An 18,017-nucleotide genomic window follows, 5' to 3' on the forward strand; every position below is an offset into this window, starting at 1 on the left:
CAGAAGGGGAATACATATATTAAAATTGTTAATGGAAAATGTTTACAGAATGATGCGTTTAATTTATTAAAGAAGAAAGAAGTAGCAGAGTGCAGTTATTTTTTGCGTGTGCAGAGAGAGGAGTCACATGCGAGTATGATGAAAGTCAAGCTTTGGAGGTCTGTCGGTGAGCGAAGGTTTGAAACGTGTAGGCCATATTGCGGAGCGGTGAGATATGTGCGCGTGTCACCGAGTCACGTACGCTTTGTTTTTGGTCACCGTCTCCGCTGTCCGTTTGTAATCGTGGATGGTGTAAACGCGGTTTTGAATTTTTTATAATTTGAATTAAATTGAATTTCGAGGGAAAGAGTTGTCACGGGGGTGTTTTCACATTCATGTGTAAAGGAAGGGGGAAGTGAATATTTTTCAACTTTTTGGTCACGGGTGCAATAAGTTAAATAACATGGGGTCCAAACTGTCGACGGATAAGACTCTTTGATTTTTTAGGCTTGTAGGTAGATTCATCCCCGTGTGATTTTTTTTTTACTCCATTTTGTAACTTTGGTTCCGTTTAGATTTATCTTATCTTATTTTTTTATTTATCTTATCTTAATTCATTCTATTATTATAATTTTTTTAAATTTTTTATATAAAATATAATAAATAATTCAATTTTTTAAAATTTTAAAATAATAATATTACTAAAAATAATATTCTAACGATATTTTAATTTTTATCTTTCATCTAAAATTATCACGTCTTATTTAGTGAGTTTTTCATATATTGAAATAACTTTTTATCCGTAAATAACCAAAAAGAAATTGTGGTTTTTGCAGGTTGCACCAAAGTAATGTTGCCTAGTAAATGATACCGATGTAATAGAAATGATGGCATTGTCAAAGCCGTTGACACTCTACAGATGACTTTTAACGTTGACTTAATAAGTACTACATTTTTTGGTAATTTTCAGGATACGTCTTTAAAATCAATAGAAAATACAATGACCTACAATTTTCGATTCTGTCCTCTAACTACGAAAGATGATACCATATTGTTGTTTCCTGGATAATTAGAAATGTCAATTGCAAGAGGACGGATTGATTTAACAATTAAGCCCGGATATAAAACAGTTTGATTTCATTTTATCTAATTATTATACTTATTTTAAATTTGTATATAAAATATAATAAATAATTTAATTTTTTTAAAATTTTAAAATAATAATAATATTAAAAAATAATATTTTAATAATATTTTATTTTATTTTTAATTTTTATTTAAAATTATTTCATTTATTTCATTATTCAAACGTGCATTGATATAAGATTGTGGTTGATGAAAACAGAAAACATAACGAGGAATCGTTGACATTGAGGTTGTACATGATCGGTAAACAGGATGGACGATCAAGATGCTCTTCCAGCCTGGTCTTTTCATTAAGTATGGACTCAACTAGGTAAAGAGTTGAAGTAAGATGTCAAAATTATTAATTTATGAACATTTGTGGATTATATTTTTATTTAATTAAAATCTTAAAAAAATAGGTACCATAATCGTAGTTTCTACAAGTCGTATGCAATTTGACATGCCTACGGTTTCCCAGTTGATTCCTGAATCAACCCCATCCCGGAACAGATCATGTCCGGGCCCACCTTTCACAATGCATGATTACCGAAATGGGCCCACTTTTTAATTTTAAACCCAAGTATTTCAGCCGGCAATATTACATCCGTACCAGATTTTCCACCCTACAAAAAAGAAAGTGTTCAATATTGATTGAAGTCCATTTTGTATGATCCATAGCTAGTCTCCATTGTAAACTTACAAAAGCTGCTTTGGTGGGGTTGCTTTTCTGCCATTAACTCAATTTTTAATGCTTTTCCTAATTCCTGAATTCAAAGGCAATGTTTTGCTTTTTGTTTCTTAGGGTAGATATTTCAGAGAAAATATGCCCCCTATGATCAGGAAAGAAGCCAGTGCATGCCTACCTACTCTCATTCCTCATTTTCTTAATTTAAACTTGCATCCATACAATATTGGGAAATTTTAAGATTTAGAATAAAGAAGAGATAGATATATAAAATAAGTCATTTAAAGATTTATGTAAATTTTTTGATAGCATTAATTCATGTTAAACTCGCGGTACATTATTAAAAGAAAAAATCTCGTTGTAAGTAGATTTGTGCATTAATATGTGCACCAATACTAAAGTGAAAATATAGATTTTAATAAAACGGTGTGGATTTAAAAATAAACATTTAATAAAATAGTCCACATTAATATTAATATACAGATTAATCCACAAATCCGCTTATAAATAAAAAAAATATATTTTATTCATGAGTTAGAAAAGTATTAATCAGACTCCACGATATTTACCAAACACCAAGTGGATCATGATCATCCCATGTTGACTTCAAGATTTTTTTATTTTTTATTTCCTAATGATTCACGAAAAACAACGAGAAGTAGTGGTACGAAATTAATAAACGGAAGGTGAAGGATCTTAGGATATGGAGTTTTGGAAGTCAAAACATGTTCATTTGATGATGTTGATGCGTATTCATGTAAATTAGCAACGCATCGATCGAGTATTTGACTTTAAAAAATAATAGAAATATGTATGTATCGAACGGTACTGTTCCACTGTCGACGCAATAATTTGCACGTTTTACGCCTTAATAGCAGCGGACAGAGTCGACAAAATGACAAGCCAAGCCAGCACCGCCGTTGTCCTCCTCGTCTACCTTTTTTTTTGGGACCATTAATAATCTGTGTTTATTGATCATAGATCATAAGTATCTTAAGCCCCCCAATATATTTAGCCGCCACGTCATATGTGACGTCGAATTTAAATATAATTAACATGAGTAGAATTTAAAAATTAAAAAATGAACTAAAACTTAGGAAAACTAAAATTGGAAAAACTGAAACTAAAAGGACAATTGTGGATTTTTTTTTAAATTAATGAAATATATGACAATTAGTGGCATGCAACCATTGTCACAATTATTTACATAATTTTATTTTAAATGAGAGACATTTTTATAAAATAATTAACAAAATTAACATGGTTTTATAGAAATGTCCTCAATTTAAAATATGATTGTATAAATTAGGACTATAAAAATGATTATAGGTGTATCGTTACTAAAAATTATGTTATGCGCAATATTGAATTCGGATTCTTTCAGTTTCATCAGATAGGTTGGCATATAAGACAGAACATGACTATCATTTCCGATTAACAAAAACATGGATCCCTCTTTAATATATGCCTGTTATTGGTCCATCAAGATGATAGTAAGCTGAACGTCGAATCCGAGCCTAACATGCCAATGAACTCATCAGTACTTTTGAATGGGAAACAACGACATGCATGAAGACATACAACCTTGGCCTCTCATCCATGAGCGTTGTCGATCGTCTGAATCAAATGGCCGAGACAATATAATTTTCCATCAATTTCGTTAGAAAAATACGCACAAGCCCACCCATTATCCCGAAATGATTTGATGTAGCTGGCGAAAAGGAGCTGGCTAGCCCACCTAACCCACCCACCACAAGACCACAATTAATTAAACTTTGTTGAAAATTAACCATAATTAGGTTGATAACCATGACTATGATGTTTTTGGCAGCAACGCACACATCATAAAGTATGATAACAACACTCACTGTTCATGAAGTTTACTAAAACGAATTAGCTAGGTTTGCAAGCTGCATGCGGCCTGTAATCACTTGATTCGATCATTGCAACAATAATTAATGCCCCCCAATTGCCACCGCAGCGCGCAAGTTGCTAGGAATTAACCCCAGTGCGGCAGTGTCCATGCCACTCGCACTCCCACTAGAGGCTAGGTACGTTATTCGATGGATTATGACGATGCAGGGACGGACTCAGCCCAGAAATTGAATTATGAAAATATTTTTTTAGGAGATGATCAAAACACTTCATGTGATTTTTAAAAACTCCAAAGATCTAGTGGTTTCGCCCGGCAGGCCTGGGCCGACGACGGGACCCCGCGCATGCGCATTGCATGTGAGGTGTTAAATCTTGGGGCACGTATACAGGCAGTGGTTGGATTATTTTTCCACGTTTGGTGATGATCATTAGGAAGAAGGCTGTGCGCCCCATGTCTATCCAAATTGCATGCATTGATATCATGCATGGTCGACAGTTATATGTAATGCATGCATGTGCCTTTCCACATCAGCAAATTTATATAAGCTTGCACATGATGCATGAGGTCTCATGCATGCATGTATCAATGATTCCATGATTTGAAATAGCTTTTAGCTAACTAGCTAGGTTTACGATTGGATCATCAATTCATCATTATAATTTTTTTAAATTTTAACATAAAATATAATAAATAATTTAATTTTTTTTAATTTTAAAATAATAATAATATTAAAAAATAATATTTTATTATCTCAACTCAACTAAATTAAATTCAACGTCCCAACGTAAGTAGCTTTTAATAAAGTAATGAAAAGTATACGAGGGCAACCGCGTCTTTAATGCAATTATTAGGGACAGTAACATAAAGAAAAAGGATTTTTTAAAGAATCAAATTAAGGTAAGTGATGACTATGTAGCACGTGAAGGTGTGAGAGGCATTGATCGAAGACCGTTCTTACATACATATGAATCCCTGCTCTGAGGTAATAAACAAAAGTACTACTCGTCTTTTAGTTTTTCAATCCCATGCATAAATAATGCACCGATCTCGACCACATTCTTATTAATCACAACCCAACCCCCATCGAAAATGATCATACGAAATATACAAAAAATAAAAGAAACCCAGAAAATTAGATTAATAGATATAGAAAGAATATTATAATAATCCATTTGGATTAATAAGAGATGAGATGTGTTGAAATAGTTTATAAATAGTAATAAAATTTATAAGTTAAAATTTGTGAATAGTAAATAATAGTGAGATGATCACCTCTGAATCAAATCAGGCTCACATGCATGGGTCAATTCAATCGCCACTCCAAGTCCATACCCATTGAAAGGGAAACATCATTAAAATCAGAAACAATAATGGGTAGAGATCGAGCCAGATATTACCTTTCACTGCAATTCTTGCCATCATCAAGATCGTCATGAAGCTAGCATGCATGCATGCCCTGTCAACACTTTTGTCATGACTAGGCCACCAATCTTTGGCGCCCATATGATCCACATGAGGTACTAAAAGTGACGCATGTTCGTGATAAGGGTGGTGGGCCGGTGGCAGATATATTAATTGTAGAGATCAGGAGAAGAGCCCCATAACCATATATAACGAGGGAAGCAAAGGCAATGGAGGTCATTGAATTTTGGATTCATTGGCATGCATGGGAACTCCTGTGTATGATCCCAAAATGCTATTTATATATAAGGCGAGTCCAGTTATTTGTACCTTGTACGTACTCTTTCACATGCAAATTCGATCCACTTCCAGATACATTTTTTAAGGCCTCATGAATAGGCACGCACATTACAAGCTACTGGAAGCTTTCGGCTGAAAACGTTGCCCCACACACACACACACTAGTTTGCCAAAAAAGTTCCCTCAAATTGTTGTCCAAATTTGAAGACTTCAAAGTATTATATATATATATATATATATATATATATATATATATTGAATGGATTTTACAACATTTATTCCTCATTTAATACTATCTGTAATATTTATACGGATAACAATAAATATTATATATATTACAAGAAAAATATATATTTATAACGCATTATTTGTGATGATAAGTTGATATCGACTATTTACGACAAAAATATATTTATTTTAATAAGAAATAATTATTTTTATTGAAAATAACTAATCACAAATAAATAATTTTTTTATAAGTACTGTAGAGACTATTTCTTCGTGAATCTATCTCTGCTACTTAACGTCTTCAAATTCCGATAACTTAAAGAGACATTGATCCGTACGTAGTCTGCATATATTCCTGTGAATAATTCCAAGCACATATCATTGCTGCAAAAATCTCATGCACACAGATTATCAATTCATTGTAAAATGCTGATTTTCTGAACGTTTTGGTTACAACACATGAATTCACACTCACATGCCAACTGGCAACTATATATAACGTACACATATATTTGAGGTTCGGTAGTAATTAGGAGCTGTTAAGTCAGTTTCTCTGTAATGAGGGGAATCGTAGAGGTTATAAATTAAGTATTAAGAAATTACCGGTTTAATTATATAAAATTAAATTATCTCATTTCATATAAACATTATAATTTTTCTAAACTCTTAAAATATAATAAATAATTTAATTTTTTTAAATTTTAAAATAAAAATAATATTATGATAATATTTTATTTAATTTTTAATAAAATATTTTATCTCATTTTATCTAAACTCCGTAAACAAATAAGAATTGATTTGATTAGATAAAACTAAACTATTTTAACTCGTCCTGTCTCATTTCAAAAAGCGCATTATCCAGAGAATAGTCATTAAATTATTAATTAACTTGACTAGAGACGTCTCATAACCATAAAAGCAGCATACCCAATAAATAATGTGTTTCACCAACCACGTGCAACAATATTAATGCGAAAGAGAGGAAAAATCAATTTAAAGGAAAAAAGAAAAGAAAAGAAAAGAAAAGACATCTCATAATTATATGTATTGAATGAATGAATATCATTGGGATAGTCCATACCTTTAAAAGAAATGTACAATCACCACGTATTTTTAAAAAATATATAAATAAATTTGAGACTTATTAGATAGACCTTACTTTAAAAAAAAAAAAAAAAAACGCGAGAATTATACATTTTAAAATTAAATTCAATAAAGCACATTGAGTAACGAAAGAAAAAGATATGAATAATTGAGATGACATATTCTGTGTCTCCTGCAAGACTCATATTCTCGATTCAGAAAGTTGGGCTCTTTTGTCACTGCCTTGCTATGTCTCGATATTAGGATCACTTCAATCAATTTCAAATCAATTAATTGATGAGAATCATTATTTTTATGAAAAGTTAAATTAATCTCAATTTATTTTATATATATAAATATATATCTCGATTTATTTATATTTATACATATCCAAACGCAGGCCCTCTACAACAATAGGGTCACATCCGGTGGGGCATGTCCAGGCATGAAGAAGTTTCGTTTCATCGTGGTCACTGGTAATCCGAAATTTCCCATGCAGAAGATCCAACCTAAAAATAGAGTTATTGCAACCTCTTTTCGTATGGGCCATTGTCAAGAACCCATAAAATATCGGCCCTTTGGGTCTAGTCTTTTAAAGCTTGTCATCCGCCCATTCAATCTGAATATGAGAGAGCCCGGGTTTTGTGGCATTTTTGGAACTCAGCCCATCATGAACCGTCCCTACAAAATAATGCCTTTTTAAAAAGCACCACTTTTTTTTGGTGCAGTTTTAAGTAATTTTTTTTTAAATGGTTTATAAATTATTACTTAAAATATATCCTGCGAGCTAGTGCGATTGAGTGACATCACATTTTTTCTTAAATTTAAATTACGGCTATGTTTGGCAAGTGAGAGTACCTCAATTACTCTCACTATTATTCTTTATTTTATTATTACTTTTTACCTACTTTTTTACTATTCATTACTTTTCACCTACCTTTTACTACTATTCAATATTTTATTATTACTTTTTTATTACTTTTTCACTACTATTCACAAACATTCTCAACACTTCTCACTACCCAAACGTACTAACTCTAAGGGCATGTTTGAGAAGTGACACAATCTTAGAATTCTAAAAAAATATATTTTAATAATATTTTAATTTTATAATATTTTATTCAACTTTTTATATCTCATTTTTTAAAATCCAACAAAACATGCAAATTCAAATAATTTTACTATTATTTACAAATTATTTTATTATTATTCACAAAATTATCGTCTCATCTCACTTTTCAAATATACCCCTAGAATATTCATATTGCCCTCCCAATGTTATTTGCCAAATTTTAGTCAAAACACGTATTCTCTATTTTAATTACTCACTTTTATAAAACCTCATACATCTCACTCTTTATACTTTTTCTATTCTATTAAAATAATAATTCTTTGTTATTTTTTAAACTCATTTCTTTTCAACATTTTTTAGACAAGAATTATCTATCTTCGTCGTGTTTTCATTTATTTATCTCCAACGATTATTTTTTAAAAACATAAATAACAGTAGAAAAAATAAGTTATAAAATAGCTTAAGAAAAGACAAAACAACTATTATCACATTTTGTAGCCAAAAAAAAATTTTAAAGAAGCAAAACAGAAAATTAAAAAAAAAAAAAAAAAAGGTTTACCTTGCTACAATAGCTCCCTCAATTCGAGATTGAGAAGCTACTGTATCGAATTTAAATTTGTTCATCAAAATATAGAGCTAGATGCATGAAAATTATAAATCGTCTTCTTGCCAAAAAATAGGATTGTATAGAAATCGCTGGAATCGATCATCATTGATGCAGACCGATCGTCGGAGTTCGAAACCGCTAAACCGACTGATAATATATACTATATATATAATATAAAATGAAGCCGTTTCACTCATTTGAAATGGCGTCGTTTTTAACCTATCGTTTACAAAAAACAATTAAAGTGAAACGATGCTGTTTGGTTTAATACACCAAACAACGTCGTTTAACTTTAAGGTTTAATACCCTCACATCCCCCCTCTCCCTCTCCTTCTTCTTCTCTCCTGATTGAATCTTCTCTCTCTCTCTTTCTCTCATGCCATGTAGCCTCTTCCTCCAACAATCGACGGCATCCGTTACTCTCTCCTCCCTCCATTTCCCTCTCCTTCTTTAACCACTTCTGTCACTCATCTTGTTGCCCATGGAAAAATATTGGACTTCAAGTGGTTTATTAGGTTAATGGTTTTGTTTTGTGGATTCTTTGGTGTTTGGTGAATGGTGATGGAAAATCTGAGCTTTCATTTTTGGTGTCTAGATTGTTTGCTATCTGGTGATGGGAACTGATTCCCCAAATCGTCGAATTCCGGCCGGTTCAATTTCTCCCTGTCTGCGGGTTTCGGTTGAGAATAACATATATTCTCCATGTTGGTGTAGTTTTGGTTTCCGCGCCGATACACTCGGTTTTCAGCCCTACCTGGTAAAAATTCTTTGTAGGGGCCGGATGCAGATGGTATTAGATCAATTGATTTTTAGAATTGTTTAAAATAGCTACTCTTATTATAAATAAATCTAATATCATTTTATAAATTAATTTAACTTTTAACGAAAACATATGTACTCCGCAGCTAAAAACTCTTTCTAACTTTTCTGTCCGACCCTACGTCAAAGTCACGATGGAAGGGCTTTTTAATGCCAACAGTTGCTTTAAAGCCCATTTATCTTGGCCTCCTAAAACTCTCTCAAAGAGGGCCCAGTTCTTTATTTTCACAGTCTCCTCCTCCCTTCTCCCAGATTGCCACCGGATAAAATATAAAAGGGAAAAAAGATAAAAATAAAGACTAAAGAAAGACAAACCAAAAAGAAAACGAAAACAAAAAAAATCTGTCAAGAGAAATGTGCAATAAAATCACACATATATAAACATGAGTTAGCCTGTGGGTGAACAATTCAAATCTTATCGGTGACAATTAGCATCAAATATTAAACGACTAGGTGCTCCTTGTTTTTTTTTAAAGCAATTTATAAGCATGTAAGATATGGAGATTATGCACTTAAAATGGAAGATTGGGGCTTCGAGCAATATGTTTCCTTTAAGGTACGCGTGTGTGTATATATAGCTTGGAGAGGTATGGAGTTTAAAAGAATAATTATTCTCATCAGTTGCTATTCACTCACTACTTCACACCTTATATTTTATTAAAAAAAAAGCTGTCAGATTGAGATTGTGGGATGAATAGTAACTGATGTATGGTAAAACCGAGATTGTTTATTAACTAATTTTAGGAATTGTATGGTTCTGGGTAGTGACATATAAATAAGTTGCAAATGGGTGTTTAGGCTAATAAGAGATGTAATTAGAGGAAAAAAAGGGTGCTAGCAGAAGATCTGTGAAAGGTACAGCATTCCAGGTTGTCAATCATTTCATGAAAAGAAAGCCACACATCCAAACAAACGAAAAGTCTCATTGGGAGGGTTGGTTGGGAGAGATGGAGCTTTGCTGGCTAGCTACCATAAGTGGAGCACTTTGAGGAAGAATATTTATAAAAGCTCAAAGCATGAAAGCAAAGTTGGGGTTGGGAAATGACTTGCTGATCAGTTCCTACTTTGCACAGAAACTGCAGCTTTAAATAGCTATCGTTCTTGGGAGATTGATATTGGAGCTAGTCTTCAAGTGGGTCTACTTGAATAGAGGCCGATTTTAGCTCTTGGTGTAAATGAAATTAGTAGATGGAAATCCAGCTCATATTTCTCAAAGAGTGAAAGGACCCCACGTGGGAAGAAGGAGTAGTACTGCATGCCAGTTGAAAAATTTGGCACAGATTTTATTTCATAAAACTAGATGATGATCCCCTTCTAGCTGTCTCCACGTCCCACACGCTGGCAAACAAGCTCTATAATCACTGCTTCTGCACCTTTCTCTTACCTACTCTTCTCTTCGTCTGTATATGCTTGTGCTTTTTACGTCACAACTGATCACAAGCTAGCAAAAAAGTTAATATTTATTTATAAAATATACATGATGAAGAATATCGTTCGTCTTATATAGGGTAGAATTAGTCAATTTAACACTTCAATACATAATTTAATTCTGTCAGCCTCATTGAAAAATAGGAAATACGAGATATATGTATGGGATGACAGACATGCAATTTCAGGATGCTGGAATAATTAATTGTTCGAAGTCGTAGTCCCGAAGACTTTGGTTGTCATTGTCAGGGTGTTATGGCCGGACAAGATGATATTTATAATGGTCTTCCATTAGCATATATATATATATATATGTATTTATGTATGATCATTGACCAGGGAATGATTCGATGGAGATGGATACAAATCCATAGTTTAGATGTTTGATCTGCGTCGATTGAGTTTTAATATTTCACGGACGTTTTATTCGTTTCTTTCTGCTGTTGGGAATTAGTTTTTCAACCCACAAAACAGGCTGCACACGAAACAGGCCAGAATTTTTATGTACGTACGCAACTTATTGAACGAAAGATCTCTCGATCCAGTACTGCACGCAGCAATCCTGCCCTCGCGGTGCCGAGACGGCAATCCTGTTTGAGTATAAATTAAATTAAGACCTATTCTCTCGATGCTTCCCATGGCATCCATATATTTTCTTCTCCGTAAAATCAACGTCAGGAAAGAAGATCATCCGAAATCCTTAAATGTATCGCTATTCCCAAGTTGTAGGATGAGTTGAAATTAAGAACCGGATCTTACAGGCCAGTAGGTTTCTCTTACCAAAACCAAAACTAATCTTTGATAATTCCACTAAGATTTTCAGGCCTAGCTAGCAATCGAGAAAATCTTATAAAAAACCAAGTGAAATTGCTTTCTGCATGATTATTACAAAACTATTCCATCAGGGAAAAATAATTTAGAAAATAATTGGAAAATGAGATTTGGCATCCCGCATATTTTGTATACATATATATATATATATATATATATATACCATTCATTTATATATATGGTTATGAGATCCGTTGAAGTCTAATTTAAATTCAATATATAGTGTTATAAAAAAAGAAGAAGCTACAAAATAGATGGATATCACAAAATTTAAATAGGAAATGAGGTGGCCATCTATTAATAATGAGACGAAGTCCATCTTTAACGTGTCGCTGACCCCATCATGAGCACAAATATGGGCGCACATTCACAAACCTAGCAACCAATCAGCTGTCCTAATTAAAAGGTAACTTGTATATTTGAAATGAAATTAATAACATTTAGAGAGAGGGGAAAAAACCGCATATTCAAGCCTTAGCCGTCTCTCTTTCCTCTCTCATAAAAAATTAAGGGTTTCAGATCTAATTTTGTCACTTCCTCCTCCTCCTTTTTCTTCTTCTCATTTTCCTCATTCTTCCATCCATCTATCCACATTATCTATTAAGCTAGTTCTTTTAGCTCAGTTCTATTTTATTTCTTTCAATTTTTCAAAACCAAAAAAGACAGATCTATAGCTTTTTAGCAACTCACGAGAGACACATGTGGCACAAGCAGACTTCTAGGCTGCAAATCATTTGGAGGAAAGTGGCTATTTTGCAAAAATCAACGTGAGTGGTCCTCACGCGCCACACACGTCTGCACGTAGTCCTTATGCGCCACTCCTTTCGGCAGCTCTTCTTGCCATACGCACCAGATTACTGGACTCGACACCACCAGATCTTCTAAATCTGACACTTTTGACTGAAAAGAGACATGCGCGTTGTTTTCACGCACGTCACATATTCCAAAGTCTGTCGGAATTTCAAACTGTAATTTATCCTTTTTCGCATCTATCTTATTGTCTTCATTTTTTATTTTATTATTGTTAATTAAAAAAAAAAAGTTCGTCTCTCGAATTTTTGTTTGTAGAGGTTGAGTCATCTCTTTTTATGAAAGGTGGAGTTGAGTTGTCTTTTAAACGTTTGTCTGTAGAGAGCATCAACAATAGTGAATACCAGACTTGTCACAAAAAGAAATAGTATATTGATAAAATTCTAAATGTATTATTTTAGTTTATGATGTCATATTTGATATGGAGACATTTTAAAATGTATCGGCTCATAAATATAAATTTTTTTTCCGAAAGAATGATGACAATTTCTCTTCAAGAGAGAGATTCAAGAGAGAGAGAGCAAACAAACCAAAAAACGACCATGGAGACGAGCAAAAATAAAGTAAATAACTTGAGAAAATATGGGAGATAAGGGCAATTGATTGGAGGGTGGTAGGGTATAATAATTCAGAGACAGAGAGGCAGACTCCAAAGTTCATTAGTCGTGCAGCTGTCATTGGGTTCTACAAAGCCAACCTCCGCCTCTTCCCCTTCTATACAGCAAATTATCGTTTGCAGCTGTCGAATCTCTCTCTCTCTCTCTCCACTTTTTTCTCCTCTCTCACACTTGATGTTCCGAACAACTCATCAAATAATAACAGCAACAACAATAACATCATAAACTATATCCACCTCTTTCTCTGTCTCTCTGACCCCTCTTTCAATGATTTTTTCACTCTGAAAAAGGGCGATTGGAGTTGGGAGGCATATATAGGGCTCAAAGCTAGCAAAGAAAATGATGTCGACACAGATTAAGGTATTAGCCTGGTCCGCTATCTCTTGTACCAAGCCTTAGGGCTAGCCATAAAGTGATATGCCAGAGCGTTCATGCACGCCGAGGGATACCAGCCATTCTTCATTGGTTTTGATGATTTAGATGCCAATATGACTTCCCCACAATACCGATCACAGTTCGGAGACACCACGTTTACCAAAGTGTTTGTCGGAGGCCTTGCGTGGGAAACACCCACCGAAGAAATGCGCAGATATTTCGAGCGGTTTGGGGAGATTCTCGAAGCTGTGATAATCACCGATAAGAGTACAGGAAAATCTAAGGGATACGGATTCGTAAGTACTTTTCCCATTTCCTGTCCTTGCGCCGATAATTCTACAATATGATATCGGCGTTATAAAGTTTTTTTTTTTTTTTAAATAATTATTAGGTGACTTTTCGCGACCCGGAATCGGCAAGGAGGGCTTGTGCTGAACCAAACCCTGTGATCGATGGGCGGAGAGCCAACTGTAATATCGCTTCGTTTGGACGACCCCGACCTTCACCGCCCCGAGGTCCATGCATTTTGTACCTTAATTGCACAATTAGTTATAATTTATAAGCCGTTTTTCCTTTTTATTACATACATTGATATTGCTAGTCATGATGAAAACTACGCACACAACACTTGAGAAATTAATTTGTTGTTAAATACAGGAAGAAATCAGGGAAGTAGTTCTTACCAAGGACGTGCACCACAGCCACATGGTGCACTATCCTATAGTGGAATCCCAGCAGCCTTACCTCCGCCGCCGCCTCCTCCTCTTCCTGTCATTTATCCGAGTTTTGGGTAAGCTGCTTAATGTCTATTTACTTCTGCCATAATCTATATATAAATGGTCAGCTGGTAAAGAAAAAGGAGAGAATTAATTCTATGATTTGGTATGAGGGGGAGTGTCGACCATTCCTCGGCAGATGTGCATAAATCTAACATGTGCAAAGGGCAGCTGCAATGGATGGTGCGACCCACTCAGTTTAAATGTGTGCCCTCACCTTAATTTGGTCAAATAATCATACATACATATACACACATATATATATATAGATGCATGTTAGCTAATAGCGATTATTGGAAATTTATCCTGGAGAAAACACCCTTTTGTTATTTATCCGTTTCTCATTGATCTCGAGTACTACTTCCTAAGAATGTTTTGCGTGGTTAAGAAATGCCCTCATGTGCGCGGGCTTTAAAAATTTGGTTATGATATTTAAGCTGGCTAGCTAGTATTTCCTGTTAAATAATTATTTAAATTTGTAATCGATCAGTTGGCTCTTGATCAAGCATTGACACGGCCTGGGATGAAAAAGAAAAAGAAAAAACCAAAGAACATAGATATTATATGTTAAGTCAATTTTAACACAATATATATATATATATATAGAGAGAGAGAGAGAGAGAGAGAAAAGTATGAGATTTTTGTACATGCACCTAGCTTTTTTATACAGTTGTATGCTTTCTACCTATCATATTTATCATGTCCAAAATAACGATTTTTATCAGTTGTAGAAAATTAAAAATAAAAAGAAAGAAATTTCATAAAAGTCAAAATATGAAGAAATAAATATGCTTAGATCTTTTAATTGATGGATAAAAAGATGATCTAAATTGATAGAATAAGCATTGATCAGTTAGTGAAGTTTTGAGCCGATACAATAAGAGCTGCTTACTTATGTCACGAAGAAAATGATCCAACAACTTCGAAAGAATTGAACGAGCAGCTGTTGTCCTTTTGGATGCATAGAAATCAGCTTAGGGTCTCTCGCGGTCTTTGACAACCATATACCCATTCTTTTGTCTGACCTTTGAAACTTTCATTAATTGTGGCCGGCCTGGCTAAAGTACTTGCACTACTTGTTTTCTACTTCCTATAGATAACTGGTCCATGGACCTATAAATCTGTAAATTAAGCATGGCCGCGGATTTAGTTGCCACTCAGACGTACTCTTACATAAAAGTAAATTACAAGATTTGATTAAATACGTTAGATTGTAAAATTATTTTTATAATTGTAAAGTAGATTTAAAGAATTTTATAAAAATACATCAATTTACTTTTATATAATATCTTTATATATTATCATTTTTGCAAACCAGTTGTTTTATCATTTCTGGTTAATTTATCCGTGCTAAGTTGTTGATTTTATCATTTTTGCAACAGACAAGCTAAAGCTAGTACAACATGAGTTTTCTTTTCTCCCGCCTAGAACAAGGAAAAAAAAAAACAGTAACAGTTTGCTATATTATCATCATTAGAGCTCATGAATGCAACCACTCGATGATCTTGCAGGTATCCAACCTACGCGACTGATTATGGCTACCACCAAGTTAGTCTCTCTCATCTCTCTCTCATGTCTTGGTCGTAGCTTATAATTAAATGACAATAATAATAATGCAGTTAGCATGGTAGCTAGATGATAATAATTGTGTGACACAATTATATTGGTGCGTGGTATTAATCATTGGCAGGCTCTATATAACACACAATTCCAACAGCCACAATACTACCAGAATTTGTACGGCACACCTTCTCCCTATTACTATGGTTTCTTCTCGTCATCCGAATCCCCAATTAGGAGAACATATTCTACAGTTCCCCGGGACCAACGCTCACCTGGATTCCCACTCCCTACCTATCCTTCTCCACCATTTCAACCACCCACAAGACATGATCCTGTTCCGTCGACTTCTACCGGTACTAACACTCTTTCTTTTCTCCATTCTTTCTCATAGTTCAACCTTGCTCGATCGGAAAATGATTTCTGCAAGGCTAGGTCTTACAAGTCTCATGCAGCTAGAGTTTTCGGCGGCTTTCATTTTTTTTTTTTTTTTTTTTCCAAATGCACGAGACTTGTATGTCCTAAACTTATAATATCTACCAATATTGCTAAATCAACATCTCTCATTTACAATACATATATTAATTACTTTTATATACAAATTCTCTTACTAAATGTGATAAGATAAAAGAGTCTTGCTGCTAATAATAAGTCGTGTCTAAGCACATATTTAACTTGGGCTAAGTTTAAGTGAGTGAAAATATAAGTAGTCTTTTTTTTTTTTTTTTTAATGGCTGATGCAGAAGGCTAGCTTATGCAAGTTATGAACGTATAATTAAAAACTTTGTAAATAGAATAATTTCCTTTACGATGAAATACAAATACGGGCTTTGTGTTGGGGGGCACATAGGAGAAGTACCCAACCCATCATGTGAATGAGGTGTCGATCGAGGTTTAATTAATTGGGCTATGAGTACTGGCCTCGCCTTGTCATGTGTCATTATATATATATATATATATATATAGAGAGAGAGAGAGAGAGAGAGAAAGTAGTCATAAGAGACGAGCGTAATTATTCTGTAAACTAACAGTACTGACTCCATCTGGTTTCAGTGTCAATTTAAGATGACGGTTGATTCTAGAAAATGACCTCTTTGTTGTCGTCGAAAGGAATCCCACACATGAGTACTGGAATATGTTTAGATGAATCTGTGGAATATATTCTATAATATTCCTAACATTAGAAACGGCTGTAGATTTAATCAGATATCAATTAAATTTGTCTCGAATGATATGAATTTTACCTAATTAAAATATATAGATACATAAAAAAAAAATCTTGATATGTATATAAGGTTAGGAGTATGGAATATATGGTAGATATAATGGGAGAAAGATTCCGTTGAGTTGTTGGGAAATTTGAAAGGGCTGAAGCGACCGATCTAACAAAATCTTATATCTGTGATGGTTTGGTAGCTGCAGATTCACAGACGCAACAACGAATTGTGTCCACAGAAACAGAAGCGAATGAAGTCGACGTTCCTTCAGAAAGTCCTCCAAATAACTAAAGCAATCGTACGTACATGGTTTGGCCACAAGTACGTTAATTCAATTGTATAATATGGCTATCATTTCTCTTTTTATTTCTGAAATTCTCCACAATATTTTACATTATTCTTTGGTACAAATAATTTGCTAGCTGTCACATGCATCACTAATGCTAGCTTCGAGAGACGTCTTTGATGATCTTCTCGGCAATGGCGCGGCAGGCAAAGATGGACTCCGTCCAAAACATTCCGTCTACTTGGTATACTTCAAGTATAAGATCAGCTTAACATCTTTCACAAAATGTAAGAGCAAGATGGGAGAATTTCAATATATACATGATATCCGTCCCTCAACAACAAAATTTGAATTTTAAACATAGAATATAAATCAGAATATTTGCTGATTGAATGAAGTTTCTTCTTATCAAAAAGAAAAAGAATAAAATATTATCTTGTTTTTCGATAGATCAGCTCAACAAGACATAGATACATGGAATATGATCATATGCATGGCTTTGATCTCATGAGAGGTTGCATCCATGATTTAAGTCTAGAAATGAATACATGATTTTAGATAAATGATTGTGTTCGATTATGCTTAAATTAAAATAAAAATAAATTAATAAAAAGAACTCTCGTGCATCATAATGGCTACTAGCTAATTGTGACTTGGCAGTGTAACACGGAGCCTAACGACGTTAATTTGTACTTTTTCTGCGAGGCTGAATCAAAATCCATGCTTCCTCATCATGTATCTTCGATCGATCTCCAGGCCGGATATCTAGCATGAAACTGATTGATTTTCTAATTAATACCATCTTAATTATTAGGGTACAATTCGTAATGCATGTCTAGATCCCTAGAATTTTAGATTGTTCAAGTCAGCTAGAGACAAGTTCCAGATTCGGGCCGTCAACTGAGTCCAATGCATTCTAGCTAGATACTATATTCTATAGCT

The 18,017-nt window shown here is 33.9% G+C and overlaps 1 protein-coding gene across 7 annotated transcripts; it reads left to right on the forward strand.

Annotated features, from left to right (window-relative positions):
• The first annotated feature begins 12,766 nt into the window (after positions 1–12,766).
• Positions 12,767–17,494, forward strand: LOC109008474 (RNA-binding protein 38-like). Of its 7 annotated transcripts, none has more exons than XM_018988576.2 (7): positions 12,894–13,532; positions 13,628–13,751; positions 13,894–14,026; positions 15,524–15,560; positions 15,703–15,928; positions 16,989–17,087; positions 17,212–17,470. In XM_018988576.2, the coding sequence occupies exons 1-6, from the start codon at positions 13,293–13,295 to the stop codon at positions 17,078–17,080; spliced, it is 852 nt and encodes a 283-aa protein (XP_018844121.1). In that variant the 5' UTR covers positions 12,894–13,292; the 3' UTR covers positions 17,081–17,087; positions 17,212–17,470. The 7 variants fall into 7 exon arrangements, with proteins under 7 accessions (XP_035549217.1, XP_018844121.1, XP_018844120.1 ...); XM_018988575.2 differs by having other exon boundaries at positions 16,989–17,110; positions 17,212–17,309; XM_018988578.2 differs by having other exon boundaries at positions 16,995–17,110; positions 17,212–17,309.
• The last annotated feature ends 523 nt before the right edge of the window (positions 17,495–18,017 follow it).

This window comes from Juglans regia, chromosome 8 (genome assembly GCF_001411555.2).
Source record: "Juglans regia cultivar Chandler chromosome 8, Walnut 2.0, whole genome shotgun sequence".
Lineage (NCBI taxonomy): Eukaryota > Viridiplantae > Streptophyta > Magnoliopsida > Fagales > Juglandaceae > Juglans > Juglans regia.

Excerpts from the sequence above, each read along its gene's own strand:
- LOC109008474 (XM_018988574.2), top strand. The coding sequence starts at position 13,293 with ATGCACGCCGAGGGATACCAGCCATTCTTCATTGGTTTTGATGATTTA. Across the intron at positions 13,533-13,627 it reads AATCTAAGGGATACGGATTC|GTGACTTTTCGCGACCCGGA; the intron begins GTAAGTACTTTT and ends AATAATTATTAG. Across the intron at positions 13,752-13,893 it reads CCGACCTTCACCGCCCCGAG|GAAGAAATCAGGGAAGTAGT; the intron begins GTCCATGCATTT and ends TGTTAAATACAG.